This window comes from Thermobia domestica, chromosome 2 (assembly GCF_964235325.1).
Source record: "Thermobia domestica chromosome 2, izTheDome1.hap1.1, whole genome shotgun sequence".
NCBI classification, from domain to species: domain Eukaryota; kingdom Metazoa; phylum Arthropoda; class Insecta; order Zygentoma; family Lepismatidae; genus Thermobia; species Thermobia domestica.
In genome coordinates this window covers 245,515,542-245,533,993 of record NC_137455.1, presented here as the reverse complement: position 1 = coordinate 245,533,993, position 18,452 = coordinate 245,515,542, and the positions used below count along the sequence as shown (strand labels likewise).

At 35.8% G+C, this 18,452-nt stretch overlaps 1 protein-coding gene across 2 annotated transcripts in view; it reads right to left on the bottom strand.

Annotated features, from left to right (window-relative positions):
- Positions 1-18,452, bottom strand: part of LOC145678425 (alpha-1-inhibitor 3-like) — a 2,648,409-nt gene that overhangs the window by 1,115,282 nt on the left and 1,514,675 nt on the right. For both annotated transcript variants that reach the window (XM_081748543.1, XM_081748544.1), the window contains exon 13: positions 1,106-1,208. In XM_081748543.1, the coding sequence (XP_081604669.1) occupies positions 1,106-1,208 (103 nt within the window). The remainder of the gene's footprint in view (positions 1-1,105; positions 1,209-18,452) is intronic.

Sequence of the window (18,452 nt, the reverse complement as noted above, 5' to 3'; positions counted from 1 at the left end):
CATACCCTTGTATTAGCTCTGCTATGTTACATAGTCTTATGCTCTTCTATGTGTTCGTAATCTTATGTGTTATCTGCTATGTTAAAATAGGGGTTGGAAAATATGCTCATAAAAGGGAACGAGTACACCCTTGCTATGTTACGTAGTCTCTGCTATGTGTTCGTAATCTTATGTGTTATCTTCTATGTTTGAATAGGGGTTGAAAAAAGTGCTCATAAAAGGGAACGAGTCTTATGTGTTATTTGCTCTTCTATGTGTTCGTAATCTTATGTGTCATCTGCTATGTTCGTTATGTTAAAATAGGAGATGGAAAATATGCTCATAAAAGGAAACGAGTTCACCCCTAAAATGGAGGTCATAAAAGAGAACGAGTCTAAATCTAATGTTATGCTATGTTCAATTAGGGGTGGAAACGAATCTTATGTTAAAATAGGGGTTGGAAAATATACCATACTCTTTTATTAGCTGTATTATGTTACATAGTCTTATGCTATGCTGTGTATTCGTAATTTCTGCTATGTTAAAATAAGGGTTGAAAAATAAGCCATGTTCTTTTACTAGTTCTGCTATGTTACATAGTCTTATGTTCTGCTATGTGTTACGTAGTCTTATGCTATGTTCAAATAGGGGTTGAAAAATATGCTCATAAAAGGGAACGAGTTCACCCCTAAAAAGTGCTCATAAAAGGGAACGAGTACACCCCCTAAAAAGTGCTCATAAAAGGGAATAAATACACCACTAAAATGGAGGTCGTAAAAGACCGTGGGTTGACGGTTCACGGTGCTCGATTTCCCAGGGGCTCCTGAGTTGGCCAAGTATGGCCTCATATGGCCCAGATCGATCCATTTTCTACTACTTATGTGTTACTAATGTCGAGAAACTTTTGTAAAGTGAAACGATTATGTAATCAACATAGTACTCACTGTCACAGTAGTGTGTAAATTGAGATCATAATGCCCGAAAGACTTAGTTAATGATAAGATGAACAAGAAGGGACAAGTAACATTTTTTACTTAAAGTAGTAGATAACAAACTTTAGGGTATATTTGAAGTGTGTATGTTCCATTCTATTTAATATTAGTGGTGTAAAAGTAAAGCAAGTTACCTGCACTTGATCTTAGAGATATCGGATAAAACGGCCCAGACGAAATCTTCATGCAAGGTCTTGTTTCGAGATTCAAATCCGTCATAACAACTACACCGAAGTCCTAGAAGAGAAAATAATTGTATATAAAGTCATGTTTAAAAAATATAAAATACATTTTAAATCTATTATAACTAGATTAGGGCTATATTGGCAAAAAGCAGTGCTAAGTTTGTTGATTAATTTTTCGCTTTCAACTTGATTATATTTTATTTTTTGTTAAATTATAAGACATTTTAATTAGATGAACATTTATTATGTTCACGTAAAAGTGAAGATATCAAGACCTATTATACCTCTTAGCTCTATACCGGAATCTTCAGCCTTCTTCCATCATTAGGGGGTTACATTAAGTCAAATGCAGAGATACTATCTTCTAGTCTAATACAGTGTAGAATTTATTTATGTTGCATTTCGACGATCAAAGGTATGGACCACTATAATTCGCTTTACAAACTCTTCTTCGTGTATATATATATATATATATATATATATATATATATATATATATATATATATATATATATATATATATATATATATATACAGGGTGTTTCAGATAAAACGTCCAATGCTTATAAGTAGGAAAATGTCATAGGGCACATCACATGGTGTTGTTGTGGTGACCCCCAGGGCCCCCCTTCAAGGAGGCCCAGGGGCCAACTTCAAATTTTCAAATGGGAACATGTATTGAATCATACCTCATTCAATAGTCCTTGAAAATCGAAACAACTTTTGTAGGAAACAATTTTTGATTTGGGCCACCGTTTTCAAAATGGACGCAAAAAGTGGGTTCGGTATCAGATAAAACGTTCAGTGCTTATAAATCAGAGACGCCTGAGATTAACAAGATGAAGCAAAAACTGAGATAGGAAAATGTCATAGAGAACATCACATGGTGTTCTTGTGGTGACCCCCAGGCCCTCCTTCAAGGGGGCCCAGGGACCAACTTCAAATTTTCAAATGAGAACATATATTGAGTTATACCTCATTCGATAGTACTTGAGAAACGAAACAACTTTTGTAGGAAACAATTTTTGATTTGGGTCACCGTTTTCAAAATGGCCGCAAAAAGTGTGTCCTGTATCAGATAAAACGTCCAGTGCTTATAGGCCTTAATCAGAAACAGCTGATAATAGAGAGATGAAACGAAAACTGAGATAGGAAACGATGATAAAGCATATCAAGTGGTGTTATTGTGGTGACCCTCAGGGAACTCCGTGAAGGGGGCAGACCCGTAACCAGCCCAAAAATGTAGAGGGGGCCCGGTAGAAGTTAGGGGCGGCTCGAGTCAACCATATTATAGTTCATCAAATAGTAACATCAGCAATTCATCATATCTGCTCTTGAATGTTTAGGTATTTTGCTTCTACTTAATTCTATTATCCCCCTCTATACACACACATTGAGTTAACATTCTGTAATCTACATGAAAAAAAAACGTGAATTTCACTAAATGGATATTACTAACTACACGAATTAGAATGAAAATATAAATGTTTTAATAGTCCCACATGTAATACTAACATTAAGATCAAGAACGAAAGATAATCTACTGTGTTAATAAAATTCAACTTTACTTAGGCTTAACTTGCGAAGTTGCCCATCCGTTTTTATCAAAATTTTGAAAATTTACCTAGAAGAAATTGATAATTCGATTGCTTGTGTGCTTGATAACATGTAAGTAAAGCGTAATTTATGTGTAATATCTTTTGATAAGCGGTTATAAAGCAGGGTCTAATTCGCAAGTAGAGGGAACTACTGGTCTCTAGGTTCATTACGGTTGGATTGTGGATAATTTTTGAGAAAACATGGCTGCAAATGTACAGGGTCTTTGTGCTGGATGTGAAGTGACAGTACTAACATTTGTAAAAGATGATATTTGTAAAACATGATATCAACAAACATAACATTTGTTGATAATGAGGTTAATCTTTTGAATATGTGCAAAATTCATGGGTTAATGAATGAAAGAACTAAGACAACCAATAATCGTTCACGATTTTCTGCTTGAGATAGGAGAGCTCTAGAAACCTAAGTACGTACTAAGGTAAGTGCGAAGTAGACATAACCTAACCTAAGTAACCTAGTAATGCGTTATTACATCTTACTTCGGCTTCTCGCTTCGCTCGTTCTTCCCTCTCAACTCCGCACTCCCCATTAGCTACCCAAAACCGAGCTCCGCACGGCCCGCCAGTCTCCCCTTTAGGTTAATAATGGATTTCCATATGTAATTGTGGTTTTCCCCCGTACTCACACCCTTGATGTAACGTAACAGAACATAAAATGAGTAAAGTTTAAGTAGAAATTGATGATTGTAGATTTTATTATGTTTTTTGTTGAAAATTAGGTGGATGGGTAACTTTGAAGTAATTCCCTTGTTTACAATTACAGTTGTATTTTTTTTAAATATTTATACTAACTTCTTGTTTAAAATCTTAAATTAAACTCGTTTTATATAAATGAACTACCTGCACACTATACCAAGAAGACACATACCAAAATAGCTAAAACAAAAATACTGTAATGTTATTCAAAGCCACACAGAGAAAAAATGTGTGCGGCATACGTATGGAATGAAATGAAATGAAATCTTTGTTTTACGTCCCACGATTACGCCGGTTAGGCTAAAGGAGGGGGTGATGATGAGAGATGAGTGAAATGGTGGAATGAAGAAAGCTGGAGGAAACGGGAGAACCCCGAAAAACCCACGAGCACGGTGTTTATCCACCACAAAGTCCACACGGCGCGAGCTGGGGTCGAACCAGGGACCCCAAGCACCGGAGGTGAACGCTCTACCACTGAGCCACCGCGCCCCCCGGCGGCATACGTAATATCGTATGTTACATTTGTAAATCCTGTAGTTTTTGGACTTAACGTACAGCAAGCGTATAACTAAAAACGCATGTTTTATAATACTTTCTGTATAAGTGTTCCATCTATACATACTTTCCGTATGAAATATTATAGGCGGTCAGGATCTCACATACAAATGGACGTATATAACATACAGCTGACGAAGGTAACATACATATACGTATGTAATATACGGAAGAGTGTTAGATATCAGACATCCTGTAACGGCATGATGAAACACCTAAGGGCAGCATACGGATAACGTATGCTCCGTTCTGATTTTTGTAGTAAGCAAGAGCATTCCGTATACTTGTACACTATATCATTGTCCGGAGAAAGGATTTTTCTCAATGTAAGTAAAACGCTACACCCGTCTAGTATCGAGTAAAAGCATCACTGCTTCTTTCATGTTGAATTACAACATTATTACGCGTACACTACTAAGAAATAGTTCCAATTTACTACGTTTTTATATGAAAACTAGCTACTTCCACGGGATTGCCCACTCCAAATACAATACAAAACATTTTGTTACTTAATTTCTCCTCTAAATCTTGAAAATTTTTACTACTCCTGGCTCCACAACCCCGAATTTAATTTTTAAACTTAAATGTTAAATATGTTCACTTCCTCAGCTACTCATCTAATTAAGGTAATTTAGCTTAACTTTACTCTTCTACGAGAACAAATACATGAGATTCTTTGCAACCATTACTTTTACGGTAAATGTTCAACCACAGTTCTTGTTTTACATATCACACCACAATAATTTGGACCTTACTAGAATCAATCGCCTTTAACGGAATTCGGAGCTCTTATTTCAATTCACAACTAATTGTTCCAACTAATTTTTCCACAGTTAATCTAAGGTTTGCTGTTGACAAGGATTTTGCAATGCATGTATATATTACAACTACACAAAAGAATAACAGTAACCTGCCGCCGTTACTAAAATCGACAAAAGATAAACGCTTTGTTCCTGCTCCTGTTTTTATGATTTGGCTTGCAGCAAGCACTTCTCAGTTCGTCTCCTACCTCCCAGATCGCTATTACAATTGTGGCATGAAGTATTATGAACATACTTTTTTTTTCGTAAAAACTTGATTCAATATCTATTGTGTCATTTCATATACACAGATACAGAGATTTGAGAAGACTTGTAAACTAACTTTAACTCCTTTGAAATATGTTTAGAAGTGTTCGTCAAGTAGTTAAAATGGAAAAATTCTTGGAATAATCTATTTTATACTGCATTTTATTCTTAGTGTTTACACAGAGATTTTCTGCAAGCCTTCCACGAAAAATTTAGGGGTCCACGAAAAAATTAGGGGGTGCAACCCCCTTGGCCCCCGTGAATACGGGCCTGGAAGGGGGCCCAGGTGCCAACTTCAAATTAATACAGGACTTCTTGCGGCCATCTTGAAAACGGTGGCCCAAATCGAAAATTGTTTCCTACACAACTTGTTTCGTTCTTCAAGGACTATTGCATGAGGTATGGTTCAATACATTATCCCATTTGAAAATATCAAGTTGGCCCCTGGGCCCCCTTGAAGAAGGGCCCTGGGGGTCACCACAACAACACCATGTGATGTGCACTATGACATTTTCCTATCTCAGTTTTTGCTTCATCTTTTTAGTCTCAGCCGTTTCGGATTTATAAGCATTGGACGTTTTATCTGAAACACCCTATATATATATATGGAAGCTCGTCAGCATAGTTGGTTCGATGTTTGGGTAGTAACGTGAGAGCATAATTTATCTAACACTTAGATAAAGGAACTTGGGCAAATGAACAGTAAAGATATCGATGATGTCATAATAATCCGCCTCCGGTAAAAGGGAAAACAGTAACGTAGAACTGCGTTAAAAGAAACTTCATGATCTGCCTACTCTAGGCATGGGGAAGGAAAATTCTTGTAAGGGAAATTGGTGCTATTATAGGGGTGTTGCAGCAAGAATGATGCAATAGACAAATGAAAACCATATGCAAGGATGATTAGGCAGTAAACTTCGTGATGTAATCACACAATAGGAGGATAGACATCTCTGCATGGGCATAACAGGCTATATAGTGTCTTTCACGATGTCAGCTTAACGCTGTAATACTGTAACAGGCGTGAACTTGTCTACATTGATATTTTGACTTTATCTGCGAACGCTGACCTGGCACCATGTTTGCCTTTGTTTCAGCATGTTGGTCTAGAGACTCAAACAGGTCCATTATCTCCTCCCTCACACTCAAATAATATAATATTTTTAATCTGCTGTTATGCGCGTCTTATGTGCGCGGAGTTTCAGCTTATGTGCGCACATATTTACACAAAAAGGATGATAGAAAAGTATACTCCAGTGTAACGCTTGAGTGCGACATTCGAATCCAGACTCCAGACAAAGGGCACACTTAAAGCAATGAAATAAGATAGAAACTTAGAACAGCACTTGTTCTTATGTGCCTCATATTTGCCCTTATGTGCGCTCATTATCATTTTCTGTACGCACATAATAGCACATGGAAGCGATGATAAATTTGTACTCCATCAGGGAAAACCTAAGTATTATGTTTGAATCACGATTTTATACTTAGTTGCCACGTAGAATTCCATATGTATGATTATGTGTGCATTAAATTTTCATTTCTGCACTCAAAGGAACGAAGAAAATCCGTAGACAAAAATGTACAGGAAATTCATTACTTACTCTAAATCAAAGAATAACAACTTCAGATTTGTGCAGCAAGTAACTGGAAGATAATTTGTCTTATGTGCGTCATATTTGCCATTATGTGCGCTCAATATCGTTTTCCGTGCCAACATACTAACACAAGGAAACGATGATAAAAGTGCACTCCATCAGGAAAACGCCTAAGTATGAAACTGGTCTACATATTTAGTTGTGAAGTACAGATGGTGATCAGAAAAATGGAAACACCTGTAGTTGGCAACACGTCAGATGTAAGGGTTGGGAGTGGTATCGTGGCGCCCGCAGCGCCAAACCGCTGGTGGTGGTGTGTTAGGTCGGTCTCCATACTACGTCAGGCGCAGTGCAACAGCAGTGTCCAGTAGCTGCAGCAGACGGAGGTAATGTAAAATGGGAGACCTCTCAGATTTTCAAAGAGGGCAAATGTTGGTGCGCGCTTATGTGGAGTGAGTGTGACGGCAGTGGCTACTGTGTTAGGTGTGTCGCGTGGGGCAGTGTCAAAGGTGATGACGGCCTACCCAACACACGAGAAAACCACATAGGGGAAGCGGAACAGTGGGCGGAAGAAAATCATGAGTGACAGGTCATGCCGGGTATTAAAGCGCATTGTCACGAAGAACCGTCGTGCCACTGCGGAGCAAGTGACGGAGGAACTCAATCAGCACCTCCCGCACCCTGTTTCGAAATCACAGTCCGCCGCGAATTACATGACATGAACTTACGGGGTCGTGTTGCACGGGCCAAACCGCTCATCAGGGACCATAACACTTTCGCACGCCGCAAATGGTGCCGCGACCATGCAACTTGGACCGTTGAGGACTGGAAACGTGTGATATGGTCGGATGAGTCATCCTTTACCCTATTCCCAATCACGGGCCGTGTTTATGTGTGGAGAACGCCCAAAGAAGCTTATGATCTGCAGTGTCTCCGCCCAACTGTGAAACATGGCGGCGGCTCGGTGATGCTGTGGGCCTCCATATCATGGTTTTCATTGGATCCTCTGGTCACACTTAGCGGACAAATCACTGCCAACGATTATGTCGCAATTTTAGGAGACCACTTGCATCTTATGGCCATTGTTGTTTCCGGACAATGACGCCATCTTCCAGGATGATAATGCACCCATTCACACTGCTGGCGTTGTTGCAGCATGGTTTGAGGAACATCGGGATGAAGTTCAACACCTCCTCTGGCCCGCCCAATCCTCGGATCTCAACATAATTGATCATCTCTGGTCCGTCTCGGAAACACGACTCCGGCGACGATTTCCACCTCCATCCTCTCTCACAGAACTGGCCGATGCCCTGCATGAAGAATGGTGTAAAATTCCACTTACTACCATTCACGACCTCTATGCCTCCATCCCACGTCGCATCAAGGCTGTTCTTAATGCGAAAGGTGGCCCGACACCATGTTAATCTGGTAAATTGCAATTTCGTTCAGGTGTTTCCATTTTTCTGATCACCATAAGTAGTATTCCATATGTGCGCATATGTCCGCATGAGAGTTCGATTTGTGCGCGCTGAAACGAAGAAAATACCATGACTAAAATTTACTGAAAATTCATGACTTGCTCTAAATCAAGGAATAACAACTTGAGATTTCTTCAGTTAGTAATATTTCATATATGCTCCTAAGTGCACATAATATTTTTAATGTGCTCATAAACAAACGCAAGATATAATGAAAAACGTAAATATGTGAAGTTCAAAGGCCGCACTTAAAGCAATGAAATAAGATAGAAACTTAGAACAACACTTGTTCTTATGTGCCTCATATTTTCCCTTATGCCCGCTTAGTATCATTTTCTGTGCGCACTTAATAGCACATGAAAATGATGATGAAATTGCACCCTATCAGGGAAAGATCAAAGTATGATATTCGAATTAGGACTTAATATTTATTTGTAAAGTATTATTCTATATGTGCGCTTATGTGCGCATATTATTTCTATTTGTACGTGGACAGGAACGAAGAAAATCCGTAGACAAAAATGTACAAAAATTCATGACTTACTCTAAATCAAAGAATAACGACTTCAGATTTCTGCATTAACTAATACTACATTTGTACGCCTAAGTGCACATAATATTTTTAGTATGCGGGTAAAAAAATGCAAGATGTATTGAAAAATGTAAATCAGTCAAATTCAAAGGGCATGCCTAAAGCAATGAAATAAAACAGAAACTTGGAACATAATTTGTTCTTATGTGTGTCATATTTGCTCTTATATGCGCTCAATATAATTTTCCGTGCGCACGTACTAACGCATGAAAACGATGATAAAAGTGCACTCTATTAGGAAAACCCCTAAGTAAGATATTTGGTTTATTAATTTTTTATTTTATTTAAAGAAAGAAGAAAATGTAATATATTTGGTGTATCCAATATATTAAAGTATATACTCATAAGATTACATCCACATATTAAATTACAAAATAGCAGTATACAAAATATTAATGGAATAAAGAAAAATATAAGAGAAAGTTAACAGCTACAAAAATTAACGAGTCAAATTTCCTACTCGTAAGTGCTATCACATATCCAAAGGAAATCGTACTTTCTAGATTCCCTTTATAAATAGATTTTAACATACCCGGCATTCAGAGATGATAGGAATTCAGGCTTCCAAAAGTCATGTCTATCTTCCGGTGTCGGGCAGATTAATTCAGTGCTCTTATTTCTATATTGGATTTATTTTTATTTCTTATTTAACGAATAAAGAAAAATATAGGAATTGGCTCACATAAGCTAATGCTTATGTGTAAGATTCTCGTATTTTATTTTCTTATCGCAACATATAAGGTTTTATAATTCTCACTTTAATTAATAATAGTTTTTTAAAAATACTATTGGATTGTTTAACCAGTGTAAAATTAACCTTTTATATACTTTAAAATTACTTTCCTCTTTGATTCAGAGTAGGAGTTCATTGTAGATACTCGGAGCTCTGTAATATGTTCGATATTGAGTTACGAATATAGATTTACTCGTTGCTTTAATTTCCAAATTTTTGTTTGTCACATTTCTGGTTATGTATATGTGTTTTATTTCGTCCCATTTATTTTTATTCTTTTCAACATATACTAATACCTTCTGCACATATAGTTTTGAAAGTGGTAACTCCGAAAATTGATCATAGAGTCTACTAGTCTACTGTCAAGTCCTTTTTTCAATCATATTCTAACAACATTATTTTGCTGAACCATCAAAGGTTTTAAATGAGTAGGGTAAACATCACCCCAAATTGATATACCGGGTATAAGTATACTATTTACAAGAGCAAAATATACAATACGTAATATTATTATGCTTACAATGTATCGTAATTGAATAAATCTATAAAATAATTTTCTTAGTATTGTGGAGATATATGTAATGTGAGAATACCATTTTAGATGCTTATCAATAAATATACTTAGGTATTTTACTTTATTTTGACCAATAAGAGGACTAAAATTACATTTTTCACTATTTTGACAATAATGCAATTTTAGTGACATGTTTTCTCGCTGTCCTGTTAAAGTTGCGGAAAACATTATACACCTGTTTTTTTTTTCAGTATTTAATACTAACTCATGATAATACATATTTGGAAGGCCTGTTTTCTTTCTTTCAAATAACTTCTAAATCAAGATATTGATATACCTTTTATTCCACATCTTTCTAGTTTATTTAAGGGAATTTTGTGTGTTATTGTGTCGAATGCTTTGGCTAGGACTAGGAAGACTGCAATTACTTTTTCAGCTTTATCAACATTTTTACAAATAATCTGTGTTAAATTGTATAACGCATCTCATGTACTTAGTACCTTTTAGAAATTCATATTGATTTGGAGAAATGAATTTATTTTGTTGTAGAACATTAATCAATCTTCTCTTTATACATTCGTTCTAACAGTTTAGCATAGTTAATGAGGATTGATATAAGGCTGTAGTTCCTAGGATGAGCCTTTTATATATATAGATTTTATTACAGCAGTCTTGCAATCATCAGTAAATACACCTGTTTCTAACCTTAGGTTAAAGATATACTGCCAAGGTTTTAATATATTTGATTTCGTCTCTTTCAATACACTTGTTGATAATCCATTCATACCAGATGTTGTTTTCGGTGATAATACATTTATGAAGCGTTCAATTTCTTATTCAGTGACTGGAGTATAAAATATAGTGTTTACTACTTTAGTTTGAGAATTCAAATTCAAATTACGACTTCATATTTAGTTGTCAAGTAGAATTCTATATGCGAGCATAATTGCACATAAAATTTTCTATGTGTCCACAAAATAACTTAATATGTATGGTAATACAAATGCACTAATGTGTAGTTCAAGGCGCGCACTTAAATCAATAAGATAGAAACTGTGAATGAGATGAAGCATCATTTGTTTTTATGAGTCGTATGTGCCTTCATTTGTGCGCAATACCAACTTGTATGCGCACAATATCACTCCATGAAAAATGACCAAAAGTGGATCCAATGTAACGTATGAGTGCGACATCGAATGTAACTCTCATGTTTATGTACCGACTAATATTCTATGTGTGCGCTAATGTGCGCATAAAATTTCCAGTTCTGCGTATATAGAATCAAAGAAAATAAACATACAAAAATATTCAGAAAATTCATGACAGAAAATACACATAGAAAACTATTTTAAAAAGATCATGATTTTCTCTAAATCAACGAGTAATAAGTTGAGAGTTATGCAGCAGCTGTCAATTGCTTGATAAATCCATCATTGTACAGGATGGTCAAATTATCTTGTTACGCACTTGAAAATTTTAAAGTAATAGACCAAGAGTGCAGAAATTCTGCACGTTAAAATCAAGGTTGTTTTGTTTAAAACAAAGTGTTTAAAATAAATTATTAAAACTTGTTTTAAATAACTGATTTTGTTTAAAACAAATTTTGTATACGTTTTTTACATTTTGTTTTAAACACGTGTACTGGTAAGACTTGTTTTAAACATGTTTATTTTTATTTTATTTTTGTAAAAAAAATCTGCCAGTGAAAGAAAATTGTCAAAAGTGCTCCCCATTCAGAAAACTATTTTCTTCCCATGTGAATGCTTTGATTTCTCGTGGCTATAGTAATTTAGTGATCTACAGTTTATTTTGTTTCTTTTTCTCCCTTATTTTTAACGTGTATTGTATTGTTTAAATGCTTGTGAGTTAACTTGCGAGAAAGTGTCGTAGTCAATCGTTGAACTACTTGCAGAACAGATATTAAAAATAAACAAAATCATTACAATGGAAACAAATTTTGTGTTATATTTAGGAAACAAACAAAAGGTTATTTTCTAGATTGAGGTTTTGAAATTAATATATCGCAGGCATTCGTTGCTACAGTACATGTTGGTTCTGAGTCTCCGTATAGCTTGGAATCGTTTAACATGAATTTTACGGGAAGAAAAAGGACATCATTTGGAACTAATTTATTTAAATAACTCAAACTCCATCAGATAACAAAACGACCATACGAGCTCGTTGCAAAATATATAAGAAATATATAGTTGGTTTAGCTCAAAGAATTAAGAATCATTATGAAATATGCAATGCTGTGAGAAACTGGAAACCCAAACAAATAGAAAAAGTGTTGATCCAAAAATTGCTTCTGATGATTCTAACGTCAGTGATGTGGTTCAAATGCAACTGGTAACAATTAATTTTGTATCAACAAAGTCATTATATTTTGAAAATTTTATTTCCTTCCTGTTCCCCACCTCACTTCTAAATTTTCTTAAAAACTATACAACTTGGCATAGCTTGTATGAAGGTACCAGGTGAGAATGCGAAAGTATGGTAGTCGCCCGCTTAACTAACCATTAGAGAGTGACACTTATTGTAACATAAATGCCGAACGTCAGTGTCTGGGTCAATTTGATCTCAATTTGTTCGTCTGTATGTATGTATGCACCACACTACACAGTGCTATTTTCGGTCTTTCAACATTAAATTTTGAGGGCACAGGCACGAAATGTCGGAATTTGCTGTATAGATTGTGACTGCCATCCGATGTAAAATATCAAAATTTGTGGCTCGAATCCCACTTTAAGCAAAAAATTTTGTTTCATGTAGCCTTGCTACTGATGCAAGACTGTGATCAACCAAACTGAACAAACTAAATTTATGCGTTTCTAACAAACTTCGATTGCAGGATAAATTTTGCTCCAACTCGGTTTTTATAAAATATTTTTAGCTATGGGACGTTCAGAACACAAGGGGTCTAAGTCAATTCTCAGAAAAGTTTACCTTTTTGAGCAAACGTAGTATCTTCGTAACCAATGGTACGAAATAAATAAAACAAACAGAACGTGTAAGTGTGTGTGGACAAGAGTTTCGTAGGACAACCACTAGACAAAGACGTTGATGGAGCCGGGAGGGCTAAATTTCCCTAGTAGCATAGACCACAATCCTTTCCATGATTCGTTGCCAACCTTCTAATATTAAATTATCTGTTTTTATACTGTTTTATGAACTTTTTACAATATTTATATTTTTTGTTACAATTTATGATGATTCTATGATAATTTTGTACTGTTTTCGTGACTTTTATTACATTTTTGCCATTTCAATAGTAATTTTCACTGTTGCCAACCTACAAAAATTATTTAAAACATTTTTTGATAGTATACTTTGATATGTAAGAGAGTAGCACTTGATGGAAACAAAAATGGTTGAGAATAGAAAAGTTACTTGCCGTTCCTTCTAAGGCTATATAAGAAATTTGTTGCTTCCCTTTCTTGTTCTTCCCTGAAATGGTGAAAAATAGTTGAAGAAACTTGAGGTAATTCCACGAGAGGTTTATGTTAAGCTTAAATAGAACTGTTGATTGCATTCAAGACACTAATTGGAAATGGTTACACAAAGGAGACACATGTGGTGAAAGAATGTTGGATCCTAAGGTCAGGTAAAGATTGGGGAAAGGAGCAGGCAGGGCGGTGAGAGTAGTGGTTTATAGATTATGTCCCTAAATAGTAAGTATATGATCATACCATTCTATTGTATTTTTGATAAATGATGGCAGATAGTGGTCGTCGGGGGTGAGACCGACTATAGTGTTGTCTGTCAGCATGGAAACAAAAGAGGATAGTGCCAGATAGTATGAGATGTTGGTGGTCCAGATGATTGGGGTTGTGAGAACACGTATACAGTCCTTTGTTGGGTAGAAAAAGAAAAATCTGATTACATTGTTGTTATGTGCCGGAAGTTTTTAATGAATACGAAAGCTAGGTGGAGACAAGTACATACAGGACTCTTTGTAGAGAATAGGAAATGGTAAATAATATGTAGTATAATATTAAAATGGGTGTTGTTGGTGCAAATGTTCATTATATACGTGAGAAGGGAAGGAGACATGTGTTAGTTGGAAAAACAACGTGTCCTTGTTGCATTTTTGTATTGGTTATTGATATTTTTATTGATAGCTGAATAAAATATGCATATTGTGTCTAGAGAACATATTCATAGAATAGAAGAAAATCTAATCAATTGTATTACTTTGTATTGATTTATGTTTAAATTTGCATAAATTATAAGTACTTTCTGGTTCTTACGAAATAGGGAAATATATCATGGTAAGAGGTAGTTATATCTGTAGCAGCTATTTAGCTTCGAAGCAAGAGATGGAGTTTGTTAATTTTTATAGAAAGAGTCCACCAAATGAAAAACGAGAGGCGGAGCATGGTTTTACAACTTTTTATTTTGGCTAGAAACTTGTACGAACCAATAATAAATGGATAGAGGTGGGATTAGGTAAGAACGAGGAACGAATGTTATACATCGCGACAAAACATAACCAATTTTTTCCTCGAAGGTCAAGATCTAAGGGTTTACTTGTCCCTACCATAAATCCTTCATTTTAACTAGATTTCGGCTTTGCCGCACCAACTCAGGTAGAACTGTATAAAGCTCTCAGTATGCCTAACCCCATTACGGTTATAATAGTAGTCCGAGTCCGTGCAGACCTCTAAACACATTACCCCACAGAAATGAGTGCTATAAGTCCAGGCCTTCTAAAGGCTGTTGCACCAGGAATTTAGTTACCATTATTATTATTGCTAATAATAATATGTAATATTAGTAATAGGCTTAATAAAGATTCTGTCTGTTTATCTGCTCTGCTTGTAAGTATATTATTTCAAACTTTTAGATATAGTTATACAGATCAATATATAATTAAATCAGTTTCTTTCTAATCTGATTCATCACATGTATAAAAACTCGACAAACTACAAATTAGGATACTATACACAGGAAATTAATAATGATAGCTTTATCACTCAGATATTAACCTGCATACATTAATACATATGAGGATTTAGGTACTTAATAGAATGCTTTTTAATTATTTCTTTTTTTAAGAAAAAAGCTTTAAATTCTCATTATAGACAGATGGCCTGTCCAATAATAATAATAATAATAATAATAATAATAATAATAATAATAATAATAATAATAATAATAATAATAATAATAATGTTTTCCCAGGACATTGAACAAAGTTATCGTGCCTTGCAAAATATTTTTGATGAAGACAAAGATCATGTTGTCACCGAGATAGATCAATCGTCCTCAGAAACTGAGGAAAACGAAAACGAGGACATATTTTGAACTCTTAAAGTGTTAAGTTCCAATTCTTTATTTTATCTATTTATGTGAGAATGTTCAAAATAATGTTCAATCAAGTCTGATATAGTGCTTTATGTGAGATTGATTCTAAGTTGCATGAAGGGCATAAACAAATAATAATAATAATAATAATAATAATAATAATAATAATAATAATAATAATAATAATAAAAGATTAACATTAGTGCATCACGCTAACTCCTAATAGTAAATCACGTTGATGCTCATTGCAATAATGGGTGATATCAATAAAAATAAGTAACTACTCCTGAGAAGTCCCGCTCGAGAATCGGAGTAACTACACCTGGAGTAATCTCCTCCCTCAATTTCGTATCAATAAAACAAGCCACTACTCCGGTCTAGTCTGCTCCAGATTTATGAACGTTTACTCGCGCTTCCTCTGCACGTAGCACTGAGTCGTATCAATAAAAGAAGTGATTACTCATTTCTCCCATTCATCGCGCAGTCATTTCGTTGTTTTTAACCTATGGCGTAGTATCTTAAAAGCCATGAAACGGGCAAGTAGCAACGATAGCTTCAATCAAAGTGCATTTGTGGATTTCCAGTGGTACTTTCAAAGTCACAGCTACCAGAAAGTAAACGAAGGAAAGCCGAAACTTTGAAGGTAATTACAGTGAAATGCAACGAAATATCAAATACATCTACGACTGAGACACAAATTCAAAAGAGAATCTTTAATATTCGAGCGAGAATAAAAAAAATAAAAAAGAAGAAAAAGAAACGGGAAAGAAGAAAGTAAAACTGAAACCATGGGAATGAACCTATTTGAGCTGATGGATGTTGATTGCAATCCAGCAATATCAAGATTAACACGACAAGCGCATATCACGTGTTGTCCAAGGTCTTTGTAGATTGTTTGGCTTTAAGAACGAAATCAGACACTTGGCTCCGTTGTTTTCTTTTTTAAAAAGTTCAGCCACCCACGTCATAAATCACGGGGTCCATTTGATTGCGTTTTCCACACCATACATGTCCCCTTTCGCCTTGACATAAACAAAATACATTCTCATGTATACACCCTTTCTATCAACGTTGAGTTGAGTTGATTATTAGTTTAACGTCCTTTTCAGTAGCGTGCCTATATGAGACAGAACCCACTGATTAACGTGGAATCCAAACCACATGAGCTCCTGCCGGGAATCGAACGCGGGTCTCCTATGCCAAAGGCATGTACGCTAACCGCTTAGCCATGAAATAGCTCTTCCTATTAACGTATTACTCTCCAAAATACTAGGTTTCTTTAATGCCACTTGTGTATAGTCAAGTGCTCCGATAGCACTCGGAAATGTATATTGTTCTTGCCACTCTGCCTTTGCTGTTTGTATATTACGCACACTTCCGGAAACAATCCATTTTCAGGTAGTCATAGACAGTACTTTGAGCCACACCAGAATCCCCTGACATTCCGACCTGGAATACCGGATCACTCACGTAACGCAAGAAAACCAAGGGCACCGATTTCTCTGTAAATTTGGGGGGGGGGGCATTCAGATGCAGAAGGTATATATATATATCAGGATTTTAAGAAAAATTGCACTCTAATTATGCCAAATATTGTATATTCATAAATACAATAGGGGGCCCACATGAGTTTTTGGGGGCCCGGGCCCCCACAGGATCGGCGCCCTCGAAGAAAACCCGCATCTTTTCATCATTACGTAGTCCACCACCCCGAATTTCGGTTGATTCTCCTTAAAAAATGTTGTGCTAATCACTACATTTTCTTTCATAAACATAATGCTTTTTGTAATCTCCATTTCCAACATTTCTATGCAGTTTATAAGTTTTTCTACGTAGTAAAACAATCATATACTCTGCCATATTTCGCACGGAGTCACCTATTTAGCTTGCTCCACAAATTTGGAGAAGTTACTAGCATCACAGAGGAGTCTTTGATTTTTATTGATATCAAACGCGTAGTAGTTACTCGGCTCGAGAATAGAGGTGTGGTTACTTCAAAAGGGCGGTTCTTCTCCGAGGTCAGCCGAGACGACTAGTGCTCAGTTCTCTTTTTATTGATACCAATGCGAGTAACTACTTCAAAATTGGGCGTAATGAGTAACTTCTCCGTTTTATTGATATCACCCAATATATTGCAATAATTTAGATTTGAGCATTTATATTTATGTATTCTCAAGTTCGTTGGTCGGTTAACTAAAAAAAGTGAATGCAAACAATTAGAGCTCTTAGGAATTAGTGCTTGAACTTTTCGGGTAAACTGTACCCGCCCGATACCCATTGCGTTTGGTTTACTTGATCCTTAGATCTGATAAACTCGTTTGACCCGTGTTTGGGCTGTTTAGACCGTTTGACCCGATAGACTCGTTATGAGTTCGTACATGATAATTAGAACAATTTGTGTTATGATAATAAAGTGAAACAACACATCATTTACAATAATGACACACTAAGCTTGTTTTCATAAAAACGGGATTACCAGGTCATCCCTATTCATACGGTTCAATAGGGCAAACCCGATTCATACGGGTAAAAATACAATATCGGTCGAACGTGCTGTCCAGGATCTATTCTATTTTCCGAGCATTACCGAAAATGCACAGTAGCCCGAAACGGCTCGGACGTAAAAACTATTATATTATTGTTATTATTATTATTATTATTATTATTATTATTATTATTATTATTATTATTATTATTATTATTATATTAATAGGAGAGAAAATTACTTGTTGAATGACGTGTACGTATTTTATCCCTATTTTAAATGGTTATTCTGGTTTTATGTATCTGCTTATTGGTTTGCAACACTCAGAAAGAATAGTTCGAAACTTCATTGTTTACCCTGGCAACAGGGAGAGCGGCTAAGCTTTAGCAATAACGGCAACATCCAACTGGTTGACAAACCGCACGTGGCCGCTAACAACCATATGACAGTTTTACTGCTGATAAGAAAACTTGGTTTAGCTTTGAAAACCACTATAGTTTGTTTCCCTTTGCTTGAAGAAGGTCCTTCTTGGGTAAAGGAACCTTTTTTAATTGGCCTGTTCCCTGTCAACCACCTTGTTTCATGACCGACTACCCGAGATAGGGAAGATCGGCAGGTAGTAGAACCTTTCTGTACCTGCGGTTAGAGAAGA